Source organism: Epinephelus lanceolatus, chromosome 22, assembly GCF_041903045.1.
Source record: "Epinephelus lanceolatus isolate andai-2023 chromosome 22, ASM4190304v1, whole genome shotgun sequence".
In the NCBI taxonomy this organism is placed as follows: Eukaryota; Metazoa; Chordata; class Actinopteri; order Perciformes; family Serranidae; genus Epinephelus; species Epinephelus lanceolatus.
The window spans coordinates 20868020-20895223 of NC_135755.1; the positions used below are offsets into that span (position 1 = coordinate 20868020).

Sequence of the window (27204 nt, forward strand, 5' to 3'; positions counted from 1 at the left end):
TTCTGTGCATACTGTCTGTCAGTTTATTTTTCTTTTTTATAAATCAGGAAGATATGATTTGTTATGTAACAGCCTGTACAACGCAACATACAGAAAACAAATGAAGAAAACAATACAAACTAAATTGTACAAAGCAGCACTGGGCTGTAAATAACCCATATAGTAATAGTTTTCACATTTTTTGATTGGAAGTTTCTCCTTCTGCCAAACCCCATAGACCTTCTATCAGTCAGATCACAGCTGCTCTTAGAAGGTGACTGAGCTTCTTCAATTATGATTTTTGAGTTTGACTCAACAAAACTGTGCCTTGAAAAGTGTCAGGGTTTCATGTTCTGTAGCAGGTTTATCAAATTGGCAACAGGACTGACAACAGTGAAAAAAAACAATACTTTGGAAAGCTGTTCACATACAATCAATCATTAGGTGGATGTTTGGGATTAAATGAAAATCCTTGTAAAAACATTTGACAAATGTAAATCCATGATGTTAGCTGACGTAAAAGAACTGCAGAGCCCTAATGAATAACATTCACATGTAAACACCAGCAAAGGTCGTTGGATGCAGACGACTTGACGGCGTGCTGATCTAGAAACTACACCTTTTTGGCTCTGGACGTTCTGCCAGGTAAACACAGTCAGTCACGACTGACGCAGAGATCAGAGTGGAGGTGTGAGTGGATCTAGAGTAAACGATGAGGGGGAAGTGACACAGTCGGAGTGATGTGGAAAACCACTTAAACCTTTTGGCTTCAGCCCATTTACCTGCCTTTTAGTTTATTTTTTAAAGTACGACATTGTGGGTAATTCACTTTCTTGCCAAGAGCTTGCTTTTTGAGAGAACTGATAGCACTCACTTGTTTGTGTATTGAGGTGAAGCTACAGCCAGGAGACAGTGAGGTTTGGGGTCAAAGGTAGCAGCTCACTAGCATGTTGTTGTTTCCTGTAATTTGTTTTATCTGTAAAAAACCAAAGTGATACAAGGACAATTCATCTTTTACGAGGGGTTTTGTGCCAAACAATTTCTTGGTTGCAAGACAACCAACTGAGTCTCCGCTGGTTGCCTGGCAACTGTTCTTTGCCAAGAAAGACTGTGGCACGTAACACTTTATAAAATGGCAAAGTGGTGTTCTTACACTTTGGTTTTTGTATCGATAAAACAAACAAAAGACGTGTGAGCTTTGGAGGTGCTAACAGGTGGACTTTGCTACCTTTAGGACAGAGCTATGCTAGCTGTGTCTCCTTGTTTCAAGTCTATATGCTAAACTAAGTTAGCAGACTGCTAGCTGGAGCTTCATAGTTCCCATTAGAACATGAGAGTGGCATCAGTCTTCTTATGTTGCTCTACAACAAAGTATCGAACTTTGACTTTTTCCCCTTTTTCTGTATCAAGCCTGCCAAGTCTAGAAGTAAATGTATATTTTTTAATTTCACCACAATCCTCTCAATATGAACATATAAGCTGTCAGGCTGGAACATCATTTGCAATTCATAATCTCCAAAAGTCTGTTTTTATGTCAAACCTTCCAGTTTTCTCCACAGTTTAAATCCTGTGAATGTTTTCCATTTGACAAGACAAGTCAGACATGATGCCGGGCCACAACAGAAACGCAAACAGGACTGATAAAGTAGCCGAACTGCTAACGTGGAGACATGACGAGGACAGCGACATACAGTTGTACATGTGTAAACATTTTTTTTTCTTCCTCCAGTTTTAAAATCCCCCCCCCCCCTAAAGAAGTCACAATCACAAGACACTCTCAGGTTCATTCTCAGATTCAAGTGTCTTTCTGTTTTTTTATGAAAACATTGTCACTCTTTTTTTTTTCTTTTTGACCCACGTTTCAGTCTTTTTAGGTGACAGTCCTTTAACGTGCAGGTTGGCAGGGGACAGCTCCTCCCAAATCAAAAACACTGATCAGAGCAGAGGTGATGAGTGTTAAAATAAGTGCCAAAATTTAAAGGAAAAAAAACAGCTGTTTGTGAGTGTGGAAGAAAATATACTGGGAAGGATGAGAACAAAAAACGTGGCAAAGAGAACTAACTGTAGCGAATGAACAAACGTGTCGTGTCGATGAGAAGTTAGTTTAAAAATCGCCCACGAGTGTCCAAAACATAAAGTGCAGGCAGTGTCTGTTCTTCTTTGAAACCGCCGTAGCCCCCGGCCATTAAAAGAGTCCAAGAGCAAACAACCAAAAACTGACAAAATAAACAAAACAAATCAATAATGCTGAATTGTCAACAATCCACAGTAGGAACAGCTGGATTCCAGAGGAGTCTCTCGCTCAAGGCAGGGGTTGGATTTGGTTGTCAGTTTATTAAAAGTACGAGAAGCGCCGCACGGACCCTCCCCACTTCCACCCGAATGCCTCCCTTGTCGCAACATTCACTCGACCCGGATGAGCAGTCCGTAGAGGAGTGTGCCGCCCTGCTCTTTTGTAATCCACTCAATCTCTGAGTTGCTGAAGCGAGGGTCCAGGGACTCGCTGTGGCCAAGTGTCTGGGGTCCCACCTTGTAGGAGCCTGGACGCACACACACCTGGAATCCCACCTGAGCATGGTGACTGCGGTGAGAACGCGGGTCCCGAAATCTGCATGAGGAGAGAGGAAACTATCAGTAAGTGCTCTTTGTCCCGTTGTTTCCTGTTCGCTCTCCACTGTAAACGGGTAGGTGCAAACAAATCACATGTATCAGTGATGTTCTGAAGCAGGAGGACTTACTGCACTTTAGGGGCAAAGATCTCCATGCCGGAGTAGCGCATAGTGGGGGAGAGGCGCACTCTGGGAACCTCCCTGCCTGGGGCACTGTTCTCCTCTGGCTCAGTGTAGCCATTAGGCCCCTCCGCCTTCACCGGAGACACCGAGAAGATGGATGATGTTCCTGCAACAACAAAATTACATTTATCATGAAGGTCAAGTTTGGCCCGCTGGCCAATGACGGCCCTCAGAAAAATTTTATACAGTCCCTGAACTTCACATTGAATGCATGCTTTGTATTTCAATCAATCAATCAATCAATTTTATTTATAAAGCCCAATATCACAAATCACAATTTGCCTCACAGGGCTTTACAGCATACGACATCCCTCTGTCCTCGCAGCGGATAAGGAAAACTCCCCAAAAAAACCCCTTTAACGGGGAAAAAAAACGGTAGAAACCTCAGGAGGAGCAACTGAGGAGGGATCCCTCTTCCAGGACGGACAGACGACATATTTTACTATGACATTTTTTCATCGTTTTTGACGACATACTATATCATGACTTTTTTTTTTTTCATCGTTTTTGACATACTATAGTATGACTTTTTTCAAGATTTTTGACGACATACTAAACTATGACTTTTTTTCAAGATTTTTGACGACATACTAAACTATGACTATTTTTCATGATTTTGGACGACATACTAAACTATGACTATTTTTCATGATTTTGGACGACATACTATACTATGACTTTTTTTCAAGATTTTTGGCGACATACTATGACTTTTTTCATGATTTTGGACGACATACTATACTATGACTTTTTTTTCATTATTTTGGACGACATACTATACTATGACTTTTTTTCAAGATTTTTGGCGACATACTATGACTTTTTTCATGATTTTGGACGACATACTATACTATGACTTTTTTTTCATTATTTTGGACGACATACTGTACTATGACTTTTTTTTTCATTATTTTGGACAACATACTATACTATGACTTTTTTTTTTCAAGATTTTTGACGACATACTATACTATGACTTTTTTTTCATTATTTTGGACGACATACTATACTATGGCTTTTTTTCAAGATTTTTGGCGACATACTATGACTTTTTTCATGATTTTGGATGACATACTTTGACTTTTTTCATGATTTTGGACGACATACTATGATTTTTTTTTTCATGATTTTTGATGACATACTATACTATGACTTTTTTTCAAGATTTTTGGCGACATACTATACTATGACTTTTTTCATGATTTTTGACGACATACTATACTATGACTTTTTTTTTCAAGATTTTTGACGACATACTAAACTATGAATTTTTTCATGATTTTGGACGACATACTATGACTTTTTTTCATGATTTTTGACGACATACTATTCTATGACTTTTTTTTTTCAAGATTTTTGGACGACATATTTTACTATGACTATTTTTTCATGATTTTGAACGACATACTATACCATGACTTTTTTCATGATTTTGGACGACATACTATACTATGACTTTTTTTCAAGATTTTTGACAACACACTATACTATGACTTTTTTTTTCATGATTTTTGACGACATACTAAACTATGACTTTTTTTCATGATTTTGGATGACATGCTATACTATGACTTTTTTTTTCATGATTTTTGACGACATACTAAACTATGACTTTTTTTCATAATTTTGGACAACATACTAAACTATGACTTTTTTTTCATCGTTTTTCACAACATACTATACTATGACTTTTTTCATGATTTTTGACGACATGCTATACTATGACTTTTTTTTCACGATTTTGGACGACATACTATACTATGATGTTTTTTTTTCATGATTTTGGACGACATACTATACTATGACTTTTTTTCATGATTTTTGACGACATATTATACTATGATGTTTTTTTCATGATTTTGGACAAGATTCTATACTATAATATTGTTTTTTGACGACATGCTATACTATGACTTTTTTTTCATGACATACATTTTTCACATTTTTATGGCACTCTATACTATACTATACTATACTCTATACTGTGACTTTTTTGACATACTATACAATGACTTTTTAAATCACATCCTTACAGTGTGACATTTTGAGTACATATTTGACATATTATTCTATGACTTTGATGACGTACTATATGATAACCTTTTTTTCATTAATTTTTTGCATACTCTACTATGACTTTTTAAATCACCTTTAAAATTACATGCTATAATGTGAAGGAAAAAAGTCATAGTTTAGTAAGGTATAAGAATGTGATAAAAATGTGCTGGTATAGTAGGTCATAAAAATGTCATATGTAGCATGGCAATAAAATGTCATGAAAAGGTAATAATATATTAAGTCATAAAAATATCGTTGAAAAGTCACAACATTTAGTCAAGGTTTTAGTTTCAGGGACATTTCTTTCAGTCAGTTGTTGAAACCTCTTCTCAAAGTCACAGAGTTTGCGTCTTTATAAAAAGGAACCAACAATTTTCATACCAGGCAGCAGCTGGCTGTGGTCCAGCGTACGTCGCAGGGCTCCTACACTGGTGCCGTGGTATGCGATGTGCCACTTCTTCAGTGCATTAGAAACCTCACAGTGGGGCTTGATCCTAAACAAAGAAGATACATGCACTTATATAGACACACATTCAGCATTGACAGGGCTCTGCTGATGTCAATAACAGACCGACAGACATCATGTGATTTTTACTTTATGTCCATTTAATTTCATGTTATTTGTAGTAGTAGTAGTAGTAGAACTACTAAGTAGAATAGCGTTACATACTGGCAAGGAAAATTAAACAGGAACACAGCCATTTACAAACTTTCACCCTGTTATCTCAGTGCTCTATCATGTATGTGACCCATGAGATTGTCCTCCCACCTGAGGGCGAAGCGGCACCATCCAAAGGGCAAGGCGTAGTCCCGAGGCGGCTCTCCTCTCTTGTAATAAGCCTCGTCACCCCGAAGCTTGTGGCAGGACTCACAGTAGCACAGGTTGTATTTTGCGTCTTCATTAAAATAGCCATCTTACGGGTGGTGGTAGAGAGGAAAAAGATTGGGTTGTTACATGACTTTAGATCTGAGGCAGAGATCATGGCAGAAAGGCTTGGGATAAGACTCACCTGGTAATGTGAGCAGGTCCTTAAAGCGTGAGCAGAGTGCCTGGTACTCGCAGGTCTTGTTGGGGTTGACCTCTGGAGGGGGCGTCCAGCACACACTCTCTTTGATTCCTGTATATAAAAACAAAACAGATAAAATACAAGACTGAACAGAAACATTTTCCTTTTGAAAATTCCACACTTTTCCTGACTTTCCTGTAGACTTTTTAGACTGTATTTGACAAATAGCTTGATGTTTATTATGTTAATAAATGGTTTGAAAATCCAGCTGTTACCATGTATGTTATATTCTGACTCTATTCTATAGTATTTTTAGAAACTGTGGATTTTATATTATAAAAAGAGATAATGGGCAATACTCCAGAAATACAAGTATTTTTTCTACACTTATCCAAACCTGGAAATTACAAAAATTAAAATAAAATTAAAAATCCATATTTTTCCAAACTGTGCAGGACCCCTGAATAAATGAAAAGATAATCTGACAGTAAAACACAAACTTCTTACCGTCAACCATGTCTGCCTTCTCCATGTCACCCTGACAACGGGTCTCACCACTCTCTCCGCCCACAGCTGGCACGTTATTTGTTACTATAGTAACCTGCCATGACGACACAACATTCATTAGGATATCACCTTGGGATTTAGATCGTAGTAATGTACTCCTGAAATACTACTGATTAGTCAGTCGTCAGAACATCAATTGCCAACAACTATTTGTCTTTAGATAACTGTTTATGGAAGCTCATTTCCGCCAATATGGAGTTAGTATCTGCAAATAATTTTAAGAAAGGCACAAACAGGCTTCCATAATTGATCAATCATTTATGTAAATTGTCAAGAAAAAGCGTCAAACACCAAACTGACACGGCTGTTTCAGTGTGTTTATGTGTCTGTAGTGCCGACCTGTTCACACTGGCCGTAGAGGTCGATGAAGGGGTAGCAGGGCGAAGGAATGTCCTGCGCAGCCACACCCTGGTCCATGCCATTGACATAGAGGTGGAGACAGCTGTTGGCGTCCACCAGCAGACCCAACACCGTCCCCTCTGGACAGGTGTCCAAATTAGGACCATAATTCTCACATATCTGTTGAGAGAAGGAAAAATGGAAGAAAAGGAGAGACATTAGCGAGTGAGAGAAAAATGACAAGAGAATCAATCAAACAATCGATGAGGCTGATGTCAGAGAACACACTCCATTTGTCATGTGGGACAAAAATCAATAGAGCAGTCCAACATGACAGACAGATTCTGTGTGTTTAAGAGTGTGGGTGTACCTTTAGGGAGTTGTGGAAGACGGAGTCTCTCTGCAGCAGCCAGGCGGAGCGTTTCAGACAACACGCTGTGGAGGGGAAGTTGAGCCGGTCGGGGGAGTGACCTATCACCCCTAATGACAGCGATGATGTCCATGACGGGTTCAGACGGTCGATTTGAAACTGGTGAGGAAAGAGAAGCTGTTGACACACTGGAACAATCGCCGCCTAAACACCTTGCCATCGCATTCTATATATATTCTACTTGTAAGTACTCTACACTAGTGTTGTCACGGTACCAAAATTGGGACCCATGGTACGATACCAGTGAAAGTATCATGGTTCTGAGTAGTATCACGATACCAAAGCAAAAATTAGGGAGATGTGCCTTTTGTCAAATATAAAAAGATAAATCACTTTTCTATTATACATCAATGATATTTAAATGGAATAAATTACTACTGTTTGACTCCCTGACGAAGGCTTGTATGCCGAAACGCGTCAGAGTTTTTAAAGGTTTAAGATGACCAAGCCATAACAATAAAGGCTTTTTAATTTTTCCAAAGAGAGTGCCTTGAAGTTTCCTGAGTTTTGGAATAAATTACTTGACTTATTCATACTTCAAAAACAGCATCAATGAGTGATTAACATAGGGGGGATCAAAATAAAATAAATAAATGAAATAAAAATCAACCAGCCACCCTCCTCCTCTGATAAGTTAAGAACAGACCCTAAAGTGCGATGAGGTTTGTGGACCGTTACCTGCCACAAAGAGAGAAATGTGAACGGCTCGTTTCTCCTCTGACACGCTACATACCTGTGTGCTGCCACGGTTCGGTTGTCCAGGTACTACTGGGCAGTCATGACACCAACAAAGAGGAAATTATTGGACCTGGAGCCGGGCTTCTCGGTTGCCGGTAAGCCGTTATCTTGAGGTGGCCATAGTGCTCTGCCGTATTCCTGTCTGTGACCCCTGTTCAACCCACAACCGACAGGATTCGTCTTTCGTTTCTGCTGCTGGTTGAAATCTGTACTCGCACAGCGTGCTCCTGAATGATTTCTTTTGCTCGCGCAAAAATATTTTTAGTCGCAAATGCGAGTAAAATGCTCGCACCGTAGAGCGCTGTGGAAAGCAAATTACTGCCTACAAGTAAGAAATAAATAATGACTTTCACTGCTCAAAGATACTCAATAGCTCAGCTAATACCTGAAATGTCACTGGAAAACAAACCAGTGCAGCAGCATATTGAGTGTCAGGTGGCCAGCGTGCCGTTATTGGCCAGCGCGCGCCGTTATTGGACGGCTCATGGACACTCACCCTCTTGCCATTGGACTTTGAACTTATCCCACAGTAGTGGTACCGTGAGGTACCGTAGTACTACGGTACTCCAACATTATGGTATCATATGTACCGTGGAGTTTTAGTACCATGGTCTACCGTTGGTACCAGTATACCGTGCAACACTACTCTACACTATGTAAATACTGAAATTACAAACTCAGTTATTAAAAGTAAGACAAAGAAGCTGAAACATAGCCACACAGGTACGTTACCTGGAACAGCTGCTGGCGAGCTAGCGGCTGGGCGGTGACCAGCAGGCCCTGGTTGTAGCTGGATACTCTGGCTGCTGTCAGGTTCTGGTTGGACAGCTGGATGTTTTTGCCGTGGTTTTCCAGGAATGCCATAACAGTGGGCACTAGTACACATGGCTCAGTCTCAACCTGGAGGCGACATGAAGAGTTTCTCTCAGGAAATTCAACGATGCAGTGAGCAACATGTTTTGTTAACAGACAGACTGGTGCTCCTACCTCTCTGACAGGGGTGCTGTCTTCTTCTCCTTCGCTGCAGCTGTCAGAGGAGAGCGAGGGCGCCTTGACGCTTTCCATGTCTTCCATCAACGAAGAGCTCACAATGGACACCGCCGTTATCCGCCCATACAGGTCCAAAACTGCATACACATTCTGTGAGGAGACAGAGAGAGGGGCTGAATGACAGCGTGGGGCCGAGTAGCTGTGTACTGAAAATGTGTGTGAGTGTGTGTGTGTGTGTGTGTGTGTGTACCTTGGCTACTGCAGTGGCTGCAGGTCCCATGTCTTCACCATCGATGAAGATGTGCATGGTGTCATCGCTGCACCTCTTCACACCAACACGGTTCCCAACCTGAGGAACAATCATGTTCAGTGAAGAATTAAAAACAGTTTAGAGATTTTTTTAATTTAAAGAAGAGCACAATATCTTCTGACAAGGTGAGTATAACAAGCACTGAGTGTAGCGTGGGTTCCTTATTCACTCTGAGGATCCAAGGACAGAGGGTGTCGTATGTTGTAAAGCCCTCTGAGGTCAGCTGTGATTTGTGATATTGGGCTTTAGAAATCAGAATTAGAGAACTTTGACTTTTTAAATGACTTAAACCAATTGATTATCAAATTAGTTGTTGACTAATTTAATCATTGACAACTACTGTAACTAATTAATCGTTGTAGCTCTAACAGAAAATAATCAAGATTCAAATGACTGAACTTGAAGATTGATTTTAAAATAAATCGCAACATAATTTATAGCCTGTGTTACCTTGAGTCAACATTAAATGATGCTTTTTGTGTTGCTGAATGGCCACATTTCTCCCTGTGACATGTTAAATACTAAAGCATTGCTCAGCCTGAACTGTGAGTGATGCTGCTGTGGCTGTTAGTGCTTCTCCTTATCTGCATAGCAGTTTTTAAAAAGCACATTTTAGTAAGTGCTTTGGCAATAATCTTAAATGCTAACAGAATAAAAAAGAGAGAAGAAATGGTTATTGTGGTCGATGAGTAACATAAGATTCAATTTCAGTTATAAGATGTAATACTGATGTCACACTGTGAAAATCTCAAAGCTCTGATAACATCTTTATCTCAGTCAATGGATTTGAGACAGACGAAGAGATCCCTGAGGGTTTAAAGGTCTTTGATGTGACCTCTAATCTAACTGTGCTCACAGTGCAGGGAGCTGCAGCTTACCGTCAGCCGGTCCAGTGAGCAGCCGTAGTTCTGGCGCTGCAGCACGCCGTTGCGACGGACCTCAGAGCCGCAGAGCAGCCAGGTGACCTTGGTGCGAAGCTGAGGGAGGGAGGGGGAGAGACCTGACAGCGGGCAGGACGGCAGCTCCGGCGGTGCCAGAGTGGTCAGACCGATATGCAGCGAACCGCACCACTGCTCATCCACCTCATCAATCCTCACCTGCAGTGGAGAGAGAGAGAGAGAGAGAGAGAGAGAGAGAGAGAGAGAGAGAGAGAGAGATCAGGAAAGAGAATAAAACAGCAGCAGCTAGAAAAGGATGACAAACATTTATAGCATACGCAGATAAGCATGCAAATTACTTAAAAGCATGACAAGGTAGAACGTTCTAGGCTCAAGCCTTCGTTTACCTCAAACAGCTCGTCTGTTTTGAGCTCCTTCGCACTGAACACGATGCCGTGAGCGTAACCTCCGACTCTGACGCCCTGGCAGCCGTCGCCGAGCAGCACTACATTCTTACCGTGTTTACTGTGGAGCCGATGGGCTACGCCTGCTACTGCACACACACAGAGAGGAAGAAATATGGAGATGAGGCTTTGAGGACAACTGATATATCTTCTACTAAAATAGAGTTTCATACTAGAGCTGAAAAGATTAGTCGACTAATCAACAGAAAAATAATCGCCTACTATACTGATAGCTGACAAATGCTGTTTTCAGCCTTGCAAATATGGAGATTTCCTGCGTTTCTCTGTTTTATATCATATTATACTGAATATTTTGGGGTTTTAAGGCTTTGCAGACCTGAGCAGGGAGCCTGATGTCTACCTGGTGAGTGGATGGGGAAGCTCTTCTCAGTGATGTTGCTGGTACAGAGGCTGTTGTCCAGTGGGCCTGAGGAGCTGGTGATGGACACCTGAACACACTGACCATACAGGTCGATGACAGCATACACCTCTGAGAGACACAGAGAGACGTGGGTGATCATCTACACTCCCAACTCAACACAGCAGTATTTCATTCCTATCTGGCTGCAGAGTGCTGGTTTCACATTTCTGGCTTCCTCTGATTAATCTTTACCTGGGGGCAGACCAGTGCAGGCGACTCCTTGATCCACGCCGTTGATGTAATAATGGAGGTCGCCGCTGGCTGAGCGCATCATGCCGATCCGTGAGCCCGTGGTCAGGGAGTCCAGGTCGCAGCCGTAGTTGTTGCGCATCGTGTTGCCATCCTGCATGATGGCTGTTCCACTGTGGGAAAAGAAGGAAGACAATTTTATAGATATGATCTGAACTTTTATAAACGTATTATGTTTCTAGGTTTCATGTAGCTCCACATTTTTGAGTTTGAATTTCTTCATCTAAGGGGTTCAAGGAAAAAAAAACTTTGGGAACATGATTAAACCAAATACAGGCACTAACATTTAGCACATGGATGAAGTACATATTCCAGTTTACATTCAATTTAATCATTTGCAAATTTATTTGTGTCATATTTTATCCCTATATTTAACTTGCACTATTCTATGTCTTAGATCCTCTCTCTTTTTTCCTTGTGTGATTTTCTGTGTTCCTTCCTTTCCTTTTTTAAATACATATTTAATTAGCATTGTCAGAGGGAGCCTGAGATCCCAGATTTTTGTTACCAGTAACTGTTTCTCCATGACAGTTGTGTATTTGATAATAACGAAGAACTCAGAAATAACAGCTAAGTGTGTGTTTAAGAGCCTAATAAACAGCAAAATAAACAAATTTATGGTAATACAGTCCCTTCGGAGGACTGGGGAGCAGCATGTGCCAAAGCAGACACACAAACTGTCAAAACTGGGTTCAAATTTTTGCAATAAAATTGGCTGATGAGGTCATACGTGACACCAGACAAGCTAAACAAGTATCCTGCACCTGTGTATTAGGTGTGGACAGGAGAAAAGGACCTTTTTCCATTGTGATTTACGAATGCAATGAAGTGAAAGAGTTCTGGACGGAGATGAAACAAGCTCTGGGGAATAAATTAGGCATTCACTAATATATGATCTAATTTTTTCATCCTAGATTTACACCATGATAAACATCATGCACCCAAGGACGACACTGCTGCCTTAGATCTTTTATTACTAACTGCAAAATGAGTTCTCTAAATCTCTTTAGGACAGGCAGACCAAAGACTATGACCTCTGGAAAAGATCATTTATATTATTGAGTAAACAATCGCTCTTTGAAAACATTTGGGGTCCTTTCATACAATATATGGAGATGTTGATCTAAGTAATGTGATGAATGTAGCAGGCAAGGTATAAATATAAGTGATCCACTGCAGCTGCCTCAACTATCTGAACTCCTTTTAACAGTTTACTGGTGTGTTCCATGTGAACTACGTCTCAGAGTTCAACACAATGTACGACATGAATATAACAATATGGGAACTCTTTTGAAAAACAGACTTTTTTATTTTAAATTAATTCTTTTATCAGTGCATTTTGTTATCTTTCAGATGTCTGACATGTAAGGAAAGCCCTCATAACAACTATGTGCTCTTGGTATTCTTTGTAACAAGAACAAGAACACATTTGCTTCTTTGTTATTGGAAGTTATTTGAAAGGATGAATAAAGATATTGCTGGAAAAAACAGATTTTGAGTCTTCATGTTCTCATAGTGTTCTACCTGAGCATCCAAGTGTCATAGTCGATATCAGTCATAGTGTTAGGAAACTCGAGCTCATCCGGCCTGATGGCTGTCACTCCTGGACACAGAGAAGGTAAGAAGAAATCTGTAGTGATTACATATTAAACACATTTATAGGGAATTATTCCAATGCTGTCATAGAGATAAATGTGAAGCAACACACAGTAGCTTTTATTGTCATTTTTGTTGGCTGACTAAAAAGAAGGACAGAAAGGCAGAGTGGACACATTAGAAACACCTCACCTGCTTCTATTGAACCCGACCAGCGGTCCACCATCTTCTGAATAATGATTTCAAACAGCTCTCCATCTCGAAGGCACCTACAAGGAGGAAAAATATCAATATCAATATTTGATACCACAGGGAGAAACTGACATTGAGAGCAAAAAAATTAGAATATATATTAAAAGATAAATAGAAGAAGGCAAGAGAATGATAGCGACTATTTTTCTGGGTTAGTAGAAGAGAATAGCAGAGTGACAGGTACTGTTGAAACAATTTCAAATATTCAGAATCAATATCAATTATGATGAATCGATATTTTTGAGTTAACGCATGGGAGAAAGCACTGGGAAAATGGGAAAGATATGATGTGCTAAAAGTTATCTGTCATGTGTTTCATTACCTGTTGGAAATGACAATAGCGTCGTTGAACTCGCTGCGGCAGTTCTGACGCAGGGCGGTGCGCCCCCCATTGGTGATGACAGCGTTAGTGCCATGCAGGTGGTGAAAACGCAGGTCGTTGATCGTGCTGGCTCCTCCTACCGAGCAGGGGCTCCCAGGGGACATGGCTGTGGGGCCGTCTGAGCTGTCCTCTGGGAGAGGCGGGAGGTCCACTAGCAAAATATAATTGGGAAAAGATATAAGCTCACATCTTCTAAAGAGGGGTCTCAGTAATTTTAGCATCTCAGCTGCTCCTCAGTCACTCACCCATGTCGTCCATGATGGTGGCCTGAGCAGCCTGGCCGTACAGGTCGACCACGGCATAGACACTGGGAGGGACGTTCCAGGCTGCCGGGCCCTGAGCCACACCGTTCACAAAGAAGTGGAGGCTGCCGTCTTCTTTCCTCACGACACCAACTGTGTCACCTGCCTGCAGGAGGGAAGAAAGGGTTAATAAAAACATACAAAGGGAAATGTCAGGAAGGATGTGAGAGGAGAAGAGAGGGGGATGGATGAAAAGGCAGAAAGTGACAGTCAGCTGAGGAATAAAGAACAAACATCACTCACCTTGAGCCGGTCCAGGTTGTGTCCGTACTCATCCAGTATTGTTGTTCCGTTGTGCATTACGCCATTCCCCGTCATCATCCACGTCCCTGGAAAACACACACAGCAAAACATTTGGTTAATGTTGTAATGAGATTCACACTTGCAGAGAAATGTAGCAGCAATTCCACATGTACCGCACATGTCATTTACCTGAGCGCAGGTTGGTCATGGTGGAGGGCAGCTGCAGGTAAGCAGGGTTGTGCGTTGTGACACCGATTTCGATGGAACCCGCCCACTTGTCCACCATCTTGTCGATGCGAACCTGGAACACCTCATTGGAGCGCAGCGGCCGGCTGCTCAGGACCACGCCGTGGTTGAAGTCGTCAGTCGCACTGTGAAAGAAGAAGAAGACTGCTTGTAGAGGATTTCTGCATATCGCCCATTGCATACTTTGGTATTTTTCATATAGGAAAAATATTAAAAGCAGTATCAACTCTAAACCTGGAGATTTTTTAAAATATTTCCAAAACCCTTTGAACTTTTTGAGTACAATCACATTTATTTAAGACTTTCCACTAATAGAAATTTTAGTCAGACAACTAAAGTAGACTTTTACACTCAGCTTAGTAAAACTCTTGCTGAGTCATGATGTACCTGATTTAACAAATATTTGACACAGAAGATGCCATATATCCAGAAAAAACCCTACTGTCAGAGGTATAGTATGTAGTTTACTGTTCATAAACATGCTCACCAGCAAAAGTGAAAGCCAAGCCCAAATTTACCCTCATTTAGCATTTCACTTTGCTATGGTATTTTTTTTAGGCACTGTGTCTCATAGTCTGGCACCTGGTCACTGCCTTTTTATAAAGCCCTGACCTTGTGGGGGTGCACGCCCATAGGGGTCCCCGAACACAGAAAATAAAAGGAAACTAAGAAAATACAGGCAGAGGGCAGAGTCTCTGCAGAAATATACACCACCACACACTTCTAATGGGTTGTAATTAATGATTAAGAGGGATTACTCCCATATGAGTCTATACCTTATTTTTTTAGAAAAATCTTGCATAGTATATCTTCAGTGACTGTATTTAAATGTCCTTTAATATCAACTTGCCTTGTTGTCCAAGTCCTAGTTTCCTATTATTTTGAGTCACTGACCAGGCATCGCAGGAACCTTTAATTAAAGGCAGGTGTGCTAAAATGAGGTTAAAGTCTTTGACCGCTGCCTATTTGGTTAATCTTAGTGTTTTATTGTTTGATGGAGTTGTTTAATACCCCACTGATTTGAACTTTGTTTGTGTACAGGCCTATTTATTTGGGGGAATGTCTGTTTGGGGATTTTTGTTTTCATTTGTTTTAAATGCGACAGTCAAGACAAAGATTTCATAGCCTCATCCTGCAACTCTCAATACATCCAGTAGGTTCATCATATCTCCCATTATGGCATCTGTGGGTGGCTGTTTTTGAACTTATTTGGAAGCCACAACAGTGCTTCTTTTGCACTTTGTATGTAACACACTGTGATTTGCCCTGCTGCTGAAATGTACATTTAAATAAACTTGCCTTGCCTTATTGTTACAAGGTTCAGGGGATTCCATCTGTGTTCAGCTGGACCACAAATTCCGAAACTGGCCTTTGCTGTTGATGTGTTTTTATAGCAGAAAATAAATCAATGACACCAGCCTACACAAAACATATTGGATGCTACAACCTAACATGCCACAAGCAAAAATAAACTGCAGCAGTGTGTTACATAATACGCTTTACGTTGCTGGTTGTGTATCAATCATTTAATGGCTTTGGACCTAAATACATTTCTAACCTACTTCTTCCTTATGAAGCCTACAGGCTTCGTCTGTCATCAGGAACAGGTCGGCTAACTGTTCCCAGAGTTCAAAAAACATGGGGAAGCTGCTTTGTTTACCTTAATTTTGCTCTAACTAACACCAGCTTTTTGCACCTATTGTTATTTTAGTCTTTTGGCACTCACTGTGGCCGCAGCGCCGTCCTGCCATCACTAATGATGGCGGCCTTCTGGCCACAGTTGGGGTGAAAGAGCAGTCGGTCGGGCCCCTCTGCGTCTGGAGTGAGAGACAGAGCTGGCCTGGGCCGGCCCACGTCGGGCGATAAAGCCCTCATGATGGCATTGTTGCGTCTGAGGCGGTCACTGTGGTTGTGGTTGTGGACTATGGTGACTTTGACGGCCATGCCGTAGAGGTCGACCACACCGTAGACCACGCCGGGGGTCTGAGCTGCTGCAACACCTGGGAAAGACAACAGAGTGGTAATCACACTTGCTCCACAGACAACAGTCTCAGTTACAGTATATATTGTCCAACTTATTATGTAAAGCATCATAGAATCACAGGAAAACAAAAATCTAAAAAACAAATCTATATTTTAGCCCCATCTTTCTGTTCAGAGCTGACTGGTTGGGTGTTTCTCTATCACTCATTTATAACCATCACCATCATATCATCGCGACCACCCACTCTCCAGCAGTGGGTTTTCTTTCCCCTCACGAAGCGTCTCGATGCGCCTCACCTTGGTCGATGCCATTGATGTAGAAGTGGAGCGCTCCACTGGCTTTGCGCATCAGCCCTATGTGATCTCCCTCCTAAACATGGATCAGAGGAGTTAACAGACACACTTGCATGATAGGTGGCAGAATGAAATGTGCGTGTGCATGTGCCATCACCAACCTGAAGTTCATCGAGGCTAAATTCACAGTATTCCCGACGGGTTCCTTTCCCGTTGGTCAGTATCCCGCAGCCACTCATCATGATTGTACCTACAGACAGAACAATGTCAGTAACTTCACAGTGAGCAACAGCTGCTGTCTTTGACATAGTGTCTGTGCGTCTTGGTGTGTGTGTGTGTCACCTGAGCGCAGATTGGTCATAGTTGCAGGATAGTCCAGGTTGTTGGGATTGTGTGTGGTCACACCGATCTCTATTGAGCCCGACCACTTGTCCACCAGCTTATCAATGCGGATCTGAAAATGTAACAGGAATACATTTAAACTTTTCTGGTGCTGACAATTTTCTTCACATTATTCATGAGCTAAAATGAAGAGATCTCTGTTCTGCCTTGAGCTCAGAGTGATGAATGGCACCAGACCTCCAAGCATGAGGTGAACATCTGAAGTTTATGCGACTGCAATGACAAAATACCCTGTTCACTGTAAGTGACTCTGTATCTTTCAGCACAGACTAGAAACACCTTTATCAATAAAATAATATCCTGATATTTCTGACTGTCCTGAGGCAAAAGCACTGAAACACTGTCTTGAATTATAGTACAATTTCTATGAACATTTTGATTATTTCACTTTGCTTGGTCATCGTTTTGACATTACTAGACACTCTCAAAGACTCATTTTCATACTCATACTCTTGTAATTGTCTTCTAGTGGTGTTTCAGTTTGTCAATGGATGAAAATTAATACAATTTTGACATTTAAGTATGGCTACGTGATATGGAGAAAATCTAATTTTACAATGTTTTTGACCAAGTACCTCAATACCCGGCCATCCTATGACATTAAGAGGGGTGGGACAAGTACACAAAGACAGTCACCGTCACATCTTACAAGTACATATGCTGAACAACAACATTAATGGAGGAGAAATCTCCATGGTCCGAGGAACAAGACAAAGAGCTCAAGGAGTCGATCTGGCCTCCGAATTCCTTGGATCCAGATCTGATGAAACATCTGTAAGATGTGCTGGTACCCCACCTCACAACTCACGGGACTCAAAAGATCTGAAAGTAACGCCCCGATGCCAGGCACCAGAGGACATCCTCCAGAGGTCCTGTGTTCATGTCTTGACAGCTCAGAGCCAAGTCTGGTCCAAGGAGGACCCACCATGGATCAGGGGTACCTCTGGGGTAACAGCACATTCCTCAGATGTTCGATCACATTGGGATCTGGGGTATTTGGAGGCCAAGTCAATGCCTTGAGCTCTTTGTCCCCTTCCTGGGGTCATTCCTGAGCAGTTAACATGGTGTGGCATGGTGCATTGTCCTGCTGGGGAGGGGGCACTGCCATTGACAAGTGCCGTTGCCGTAAGGGGGTTCACTTGGTCTGCAATGGTGTTTGGGTGGGTGGAGCGTGTCACGTAGCATCCACATGAATGCCATGACCCAAGGTTTCCCAACAGAACATTGCACTGTCGCAAGATGATCAATGTTATTCACTTCACCCGCCAGTGGTTTTAATGTTGTGGCTGATCGGTGTAATATATGTTTTCTGTAATGAACCCACACAGACCGGCAAGTCCATCCTTTCTCCCTGCATGCTTCTGCCTTCCCCTCATCCAAAGCAAGTACTCTACCTTGCCTCGACATTTTTACTTCCACAGATTTCCCATATCATAGCAACCAGATGCAATCAAAGCATTTCAGCTGAAAAACAGAACACATAGTGCCTCCATAGTGCTCTCACACGCTCCCAGCTGGGCATCTGAAGAGGAGCGTCTGGTGTTTTCAGCTGGGAAAAATGCTTTGGTGGATACAGGTCCTGAGTGGCTAAAGGCAAATAATAGAACAGCTACAACAGTCTGGTAAGTTTAGGACATTACATCACTTTACTGTAATGCAGCCTTTAAAACCAGGGAACAACGTTTATAATATCTAAAATCTAAAACGATATCTGGTCTCATTCATGTAAGCACAAAGCACTGAGTCGTGTGATTGTAAACACCTCAAACATCTCGTTGTGTCGGAGCGGCCGGTTGGTCATCACCACGCCGTTATTGAACTCGTCCAGTGGTCTCCTCCGCTCCGCCGTCTTGTTGTTGTTGCTCAGTTTGATCAGTGTGCCACATTTTTCATGGAACAGCAGCGCGTCGTTGGTGGTCATCGCACCCGTCACAGCCGCCAGCCCGACCCCTCCGTTACCAGCAGGGCTGTTGTTAGCATTCCCACCTTCTCCTGCAGAGCCACCACTTCCTCCACTTCCTCCACTACTTCCTCCTGATGTCCCTGTTCCACTGTCACTGTTGACTGTACCTCCCCCACTGCTGCTCCCCCTGTCATTTCTGGAAGAGGAGTCAGATCCTGAATTTCCTCCTCCTCCTCCACTACTGCCGCCGCCTCCTGCTCCCCCTCCACCTCCGCCATCCTCCCCTCCGCCCTCATCCTCAGAGCGATAAAAAGATACTATTGCGTTGTTGAACACGTCAAAGAGCTGGTGCTCCGTTAGAACTGAGGAGACAGAGAGGAAGAGGAGGTTGTCAATACAGGTCATGTTGCACGACGTCTATCAACTGATCTGAGGAGGATATTCTTACCCGTGTCCGGCTCCAGGTTGTTTGGGAACTTGTCTGGTCTGCTGTGACTGCAGCTAAGCTCAGGCACTGACAGGGAGGAGAGAGGAACATACAATAGGTGAACACAATGAAACCCAGAATATGAAAAATGAACTACAGTGATAAAAAGGCACCCTACCTTCATCTCCATTCATCATTCCATTCATTGCTGCCACATTCATCAGTGCCGTGATCCCCGCATCCTCCCGACCCCCACGCACCACCACCTCTTCCTCCTCCTCCTCCTCTTCCTCATCATCATCCACTTCCTCGTCCCGCTCTATTGTCTCTTTCTCCGCAGAGGGTGGCGGCGGCTCACAGCTCACCACCGTCACTTGAGTGCACTTGCCGTACAGGTCCACCACTGCCCAGAGCTTGGGCGGCAAGCCGCTCGCTGCCGCACCACAGTCCTGCCCGTTTACCCAGAGGTGGAGCTCACCGCGTGAGCTGCGCTGAATGCCCACCCGGTCCCCCTCGGCTAGCTGGTCGAGGTCGCGGCCGTACTCTTCCAGGACGGAGCGGCCGTCACGTAGCACCGAACAGCCCGAAACGATCCAGGAGCCGCCCTTAAGGCCTGTGGCGCTGCTGGGGAAGTCCAGCGCGGCGGGGTCCAGTGCCGTCACGCCAATCTCAATGGAACCGCTCCAAGAGTTCACCTGGGGGGATACAGAGGAAAGGAATGTAATATGATTCAAATAATGCCATGTCATGACCTTCACAAGTTACCAAAACATGACATTTTTTACTGATATATCCTAGAATGAGTCCTATAGAGATATGAATTTTGGAGATAGTAGCAGCTACAATAAGTTGTAACAAAACCCTTGTCAGCAGCTGTTGACTCTGATCACAAAAACACCCAGAGTGGCAGCATCTGAGCTGTGATGTTGAAAGACTGAAGCGCTGTGCTAAAAACTGCAGGTAGATATCTATGGAAAACAAAGAGCGCCTTGTTGTATGATCCATCTTGTTATTTTTAGTCCTTCTGTCAGTGAAGAGCATCGCTCAGGGAGCGCTGCTTTGAAAATAAAGCAGAACAGTGCGAACACACGGTGACACAACAGAAACAAACGCTTGATGAAAACTGAGCTACGTGATGGCAGCATGCAGTGGCAATGGTTGCATGTCTAGTACCAGGCGCTTAAAACGTGAATCCAGGGTCAAACTAATTCATTAACTCATCTCTCAGTGCACCTGCATCCAACTTCCAAAATTAGATGTTCATACATTTTCATACTTAAAGTTGTAGTAGAGTGCACATGCTGTACTATATATAGATCAGGTGCAGGAGACCAGATTAAAGAGCTATAAATAGAGCATGCAGTGCTGGCACCTCATACTGTAAGTGTTGCACTTCTTTGTTTATTCAGTTGACCATGAAATCAGACGACTGTAATCAGTGTTTGCGTGTACACATGATCCTTTGTCATGTTGGACATTTGCCTGACAAAGACCCGAAAGGTCAAGCCATTTTCTTTTTTGTTCCAATAAAAAGAATAAATAAAGAGTTGCCATATGACAGTCCCAGCTCCCATCTCCTTTATCATGTTATCTTCTGTCCACTAAAACAATGACAAGAGGTTTGACTACCAGTGCTTTCATAAAAACACAGATAAAAAGCAAACACTGTCTAAGCAAGCAAGCTTCACCTCCATGATCTCGCCTTCCATGGAGGATTCAAGACATGAAAACACCAAACAAATGTTTCACTGCAAAACTCCTCTCGCCTTCGCATTACACTGGAATCCTATCACATGACACGCAGCTGAAGATATCCATGTCTTCCCAGAAATACGAAGCTCAACATCAGCTCGCAATAACGTGATACTTTATTGATCTCCTGGGGTCATTTCTGAGTTTCATGTGTTTTGCCTCCATTATGTGGACGACAGGATGCAGAGTCAGCGATACTGCAGAGCAGAGTCAGTGCAGCTGGTGGGGATTCAGAGTCCTGCTCAGAGACACTTCAGCCCAGCAGATGCTCGCCGACAAAGGGGCACGAACCCACATCATCCTGCTGAGGAGTGATTGCCTGGCTCGCTGCACTCCTCTCGCCGCCCCTCCGGATAAACACGCCCAGCAAAAAGCCATGCAGTTTGCTCCTCAAGATAAAGAATTCAGTCATAAGTCATCGGAAAGATTAATCTCCAGCTACTCTCCTTTTCTTTTCCCCCCCGATACTCCACGGGACTCCAGTTAAAGTTGGCAGAAATCCACCCTGATGACGTGACCTTGAGTATAACATTGAAGCCTGACCAGCCCCTGAGGTGTTTTTCTGCAGCTCACATCCGTGCCAAGAAAACAAAAAAAGATTTCCTCCGTGAAAAACATCATTGTTTTTACAACACTGCCTTTTACATTGCCTCCTCTCCTTCGTCTGCTCTCGTTGTGTCCTCCTCAGCTCTGTGGCAGGTGCTATGTAAGGCAGTGTGCTACGAAAGCCCGGGTATCTGGGTTAACAGATTTAGTAGTAACTCAGCCTGACCGGGTCGCTGTGTGGAGGAGACAGACATCTCCTTCTCTTGCTCATTCACTTATGTAACGGCAGCCTGTGGGTGTCTGCCTCTCAGTCTCTCTCTCTCTCTTGCTCTCTCTCTCTCTCTCTGTTCAAAAGACCAATAACTACAGGATACATGCGGAGTATGACCACTGGACAGCTTTTTGAAGAGAATGAAAAATTAATTGCATCAAAAGCAGAGCCTGGGAAGCACTGAAAGGACTTCAGAGCAGAGAAGGCTTCTCATCCAACAGACCATATAAACACAGAGAGACAAAATGTAACAGCTGAACTCTGTAGAGGGAATTATTAAAATTTTAACAGCCAGGTTTTACTGCCGTATAAAATATTAACATGGTTTTGACAGAGAAAGTATATATTTTTAATACAGATTTTTTTTTATTACAAAACACTTAATGTGCTGATACTTTCATTTATGGCTGGGTGACATGGAGAAAATCAATCATCACAACATTTTTGACCAAATACCTAATGTGATGATATTTTAGGGTTGAAAATTGGTGCTTTTACAACATATTTACACAAGATTTCTGATAAATAATCCTCAGTAATGCGGACACAATGACTAAGTAGCTAAACGGAAATAATAAAACTAGAATGGAAGAGTGTGGTACGTTCAGAAAATGACATCACTTTACTGTAACACAACCTTTAAGACCAGGAAAAGACAACACTTGTGATATAACACTGTCCAAAAGCTAAGACGCTATCTAGTTTCAACTCATAATATCGATTTTTTATCAATATGCTGCCAGCCCTTCTTTAATTCTTTTGATAACCTCATAATTTTATTAGTCTAAGCCTTATATTCCTAGAATATACTGTGTTAAAGATCCTAATAATGCTATTTCAACAGTAAAGCTGCAAAAATTTATCAAATAATTGATCAGTTGTCAACTATTAAATTAATTTCCAACTAATTTGATAATCGATTAATCGGTTTGAGTTATTTTCTGAGGGAAAAAAGTCAAAATTTTCTGATTCCAGCTTCTTCAATTTGAATATTTTCGATTTCTTTAGTCTTTTGTGACAGTAAACTTAATATCTTTGGGTTGTGGACAAAGCAAAATGTTTAAGAATGTCATCTTGGGCTTTGGGAAACACTTATCAACATATTTCACCACTTTCCGACATTTTAAAAACCAAGCAACTTACTGATTAATCGACAGAATATTTGACAGATTAAGCAACAATGAAACTAATAACAGAACAAGATGATATTAAGGTTGCATGATAAATCTAATATTGGCTACAGTGATGCAATCAACAGTTATTTTCACTACCAATCATCTGCAAAAAGCAGTTTAGACTCTAAAATAGTCACAAATCCATGCAAACACAAGGTGACATGTAGCAAATAGCTTGTTTTGTCCGATCACCAGTACAAAACTACAAAAAATCTCCAGTTTCATATGATACAAGATTAATAATCAGCAAATCCTTACACCTAAAAGGCTTGAACTAGAGACTGTTTGTGACTAATAGCCTGCTGATAGACTACAGGTCATAGATCATCTTCAGTTTAAAACCATTACTTCCCTAAAACGTACAATATGTGATATTCCTCTAGATCACAGCCACAGCTTTAAATACAAACCCTAAACCACTGACAGCGTCCTACTCTGGGCAAACTGTCTGTCCAATAAATCACTTCATGTGTTCATCCTCTTGCACTCATTTTCCATCATCCACTGTAGCTCAGTGGATGTCAGTAGACGGGATGGGCAGGCATGCCAATCTGGGTGCCCTGTGATGGGAAAGTATTGATCCTCAGACAGGCGCTGCATGTCATGTCAGAGCATGGGGCTCTTTATGACGGGCCTGAGAGGACCATCAGGGATGGGTAATCATTCATGTGCAGTAAGTGCTATTAAACCACATGTTAGCCTCACTGGCTCACATGAAGCTCTGTCTCATCGTTGTAGATCTAACTTGTCTCATCTTGGCCGTACACACCGTCATTCAGAGGGTGTGTGTGTGGCCTAGTTGGCACTGGCGTGAGCTCCAGAGCTGCCATGTTGTTGATAAACCCAGTAGGCTTGCAGACTGCAGAGGCAGTAGCCATTACAACAGACAAGCTCTCCTGTGCTGATAACAGCCGAAATGTAAACACTGTGCACAGGCTTCGATATGATATGGTGAGGCCAGAGTCTCAAGACAACGCAGCACAAGACACAGATAAGCACTTATGCTGAAGTGGACATGGAAGCTGTAAATTCAAGGAAATGGTGAATGGAGGAATTTATTTAGCTCTTTCACCATGTCTCACTAAAAATAAATACTGATCAGTGGAGCTGACCATGTAAAAAGATGAACATATTCTAGGGGAATATATGTTTGACTTAAAGATAGATTCTTGGTTATGTTATCTTTATGGACCGCAAGATAGTGAGCTGCTTGTGTCTTTTTTACTGGTTGCCTGCAAAAATGCAATCAGTAAAAACTAGTATAAAACAGAGCTTATAAAATAATGGATGGAGATGGTAAAGGACATATTTATGGTGGAAAATGTGTCATTTTCCCTGAAGAATAAGAGGGGGACCTTTCTCATTAGGTGTGAGAAATGAATCATGTTCTCTGGATCAATATGTACCCTATCATATCTGGATTTGGATAAATCAAAGGACCATATGGACAAAAGACAGCAGGATGATAAATGTGTACTCCAATTGGTTCATATTCTTTGTCAAATATCTTAAAAGTGCAATGAATAATAAGTGACACATGAGTTAAATGAGAGTGCATGCCCCTGCATTGACTAGAAGAGTGTATGTTTAAAGATCCCAGCACCAGTGATTAATGAGTTATAGCTTTTAGTGGTCAGCTCCATGTCATGCATTACACCACTACTGCTTGATCAGTGCTGGTAGGTCTGCATATGCTTTGTGTTTAGATCATGATGTGTGTGTGGATAGTAGCATGTCACTCTGAATAATATAAATGACACTAGTAGCAGATAGCAGTGACTAATTCTACGCCTTTGTGCCTATTTAGATTCACACACAGCCTTTGAGTCCCTGTAATAGCCCAACGGTCTGGTATGAGCACTGCAGTATTATTAGCCGACAGGACAGACAGGCAGAGAAGGTGACAGGCACCCACGGCTGTCACCGACTCCCTCAAAACAAAACTAAACAGAGCCTTGTTAACAAACTCAATTGAGCTCCTGTAGTAAAACAAGCAACAGTAAGTCCTTGTCAACATGCAGCAGAGCCCCGACAGCACCTTCCAGAAGAGCTAGCCCCGGCTAGCCTGAGCTCACGCTGCTTGCTACTGCTAACGGCTCATTAGCATGGCTAACTGACGGTACCAGAGCAACACCAGCAGGCTATCGCTAGCCAAATGATCCGTTTAACATACCAACACAAAATAATGTTTTTATTTAGTCCACCTGTCTCTGCTAAATCACTGACAGTTTCTGTAATGCACCTAACAAGAATCGCTACCACCGTGGTCGCTGTCAGGCAGTGTGAGCCGCCCAGTGCAGGGGAAGCCCCTCACTGCGGACAGACACAGACCCCCGGCCCGTCCTGCAAAGCTCCGCTCCCGCATTCCCGCTGCTCTCATCCCCGCTCAGGAGACGCATCAGCGGCGGGCCTGTTGTTGTTTACCTTCTTGTCAATGCGGACGGTGAAGACATCCCGGTCCCTCAGTGGCTCCTTGCTAAGCACCAGGCCATGGTTGAACTCCTGGACTGGCTGGTTGCGCCGGGCGGTCCGGTTCGAGTTGGACAGGCCGATCAGCTTTCCGCTCCGCGGATGCAGCTCCGCCGCCATCTTCAGTGGGCGGCCAGTATTCACGACAGTCGGGGTTTGCGACAGTAGCTAACGTTACGGCAGCCGGTAGATTACCGCAAGTGATAAAGTTGAACTGCACCACACCCATTTCTGTAATACATAAAATTAATCACTATAACATAATTTTTAAGATTTACACTTGTTTGTAAATTATGGAATTGTTTCGAATATAATTTGAACACTTAATCAAACGTTAATATTTATAAAGTGAAGCCTTCATATTTGATTTTAGGCCTATGTCTGTCTTAAATCGGTTTTCTTATTCTAAATTTTGGCTTTAGTCAAAATCTGATTAAATGTGAAGTCCACTGAAGATAAAAACTTTTGATTTCAGTGAGTGAACATTTTATTTAGGCTATAGATTAGGGTTGGGAATCACCAAAGGCTCCACCATATCATATTATCAGTATATTTAGGCCTAGTCATTATACAATATTATTGCAACTTTAAACATTTTGCAATACGATAAGTATTGCGATAACATATTTAGCAATTTAATACCTTTTTTAAACTGTAAATTATGTCCCTTTTATCCAATAAGATAAAGTTTTCAGTCTGTTTATCTCACTTCAGTTATTTTTATTGCAACAATAAGTAAGATATCTAGTGAAAAGTAAAGAATATTCATTTCATTATTCTAGTGGGCTACCAAAAGTTAAATTTTATTTGCAATATTAATATTTCACAGACAAAAAATGGATAGGCTGCTTGGCATCTGTGTATCAGTACGATATTGCCACGGGAAGAAAAATAGATACATCATAGTATCGCGATCATTTTGCGTGGCGTGTCATTTATTTTCATGATTTGTTTTAATATGAACATGAAGTAAAATATGCTACTTCTACTACTACTACTACTAACAATAATAATAATAACAATAATGTCTTAAACGTTTCTGCTTGAATTTTGGACAAAAAAAGATAAAAAATTTAAGCTTATTTCTCTTCAGTCTATCATAAATTTAAATACATTACACACACACATAATATCCCGATTAATTCACAAGAATATATCTTAAACATTTATCAAATTCATTTATCAAAAGTGATCTGATTATGAGCCACAGGCATAATGAATATTTGGTCTCATTCCTTTTTTCCCTCTATGTCTATTCAACTCAAAACATGACTTGTGCAGGCATATGTAATATATTTCCACTTTGTAAACATTTAATAAAGAGAAAAAAGAACCTCGGACTTTGGCAGTGTGACATTTGTGCTTATTCCTTAACATTATAGACTATTTCCTCCTGGATGACAAGTAATATTTTATTTATTTTACACTAGTCTAGTGTTGTTTTATTATATGGGTAGCATCAGAGTGGGTGTTATGACTCTAACATTACCTTTTACAATCCACTAGAGGGAGCAAAATCCATGTCTTAATTCTCTGTCTCACTCATCCCACTCTGTATCTATTCAACATTAGTGCTTCATCAGTGTTCAAATCTCCCGAAAGCTCTTTATTTTGCCTTCAGTGTAGAAGCAAAATTTTGTATTCATATATCACTATATTAAAGAGAATCATATTTTATTTAGAACCAGACTGTCGCACTTATGAAGGTCACATTGCTCAAATTAATCAGCATGTTCTGT

At 41.8% G+C, this 27204-nt stretch overlaps 1 protein-coding gene across 7 annotated transcripts; it reads right to left on the minus strand.

Annotated features, from left to right (window-relative positions):
- neurl4 (neuralized E3 ubiquitin protein ligase 4) lies at positions 1-25612 on the minus strand. Of its 7 annotated transcripts, none has more exons than XM_078164718.1 (29): positions 25421-25612; positions 19431-19947; positions 19274-19339; positions 18685-19187; positions 16863-16974; positions 16682-16770; positions 16524-16596; positions 15970-16243; positions 14187-14368; positions 13998-14083; positions 13698-13860; positions 13393-13603; positions 13011-13087; positions 12747-12825; positions 11166-11335; positions 10914-11042; positions 10496-10638; positions 10089-10307; positions 9151-9249; positions 8898-9050; positions 8643-8810; positions 7113-7271; positions 6743-6922; positions 6344-6437; positions 5840-5947; positions 5599-5743; positions 5211-5323; positions 2718-2877; positions 1-2587 (listed from the first exon to the last, which is right to left on the minus strand). In XM_078164718.1, the coding sequence occupies exons 1-29, from the start codon at positions 25583-25585 to the stop codon at positions 2383-2385; spliced, it is 4842 nt and encodes a 1613-aa protein (XP_078020844.1). In that variant the 5' UTR covers positions 25586-25612; the 3' UTR covers positions 1-2382. The 7 variants fall into 7 exon arrangements, with proteins under 7 accessions (XP_078020844.1, XP_033465987.1, XP_033465985.1 ...); XM_033610096.2 differs by having other exon boundaries at positions 10496-10641; XM_033610094.2 differs by having other exon boundaries at positions 10496-10641; positions 10890-11042.
- Between the last annotated feature and the right edge of the window lie 1592 nt (positions 25613-27204).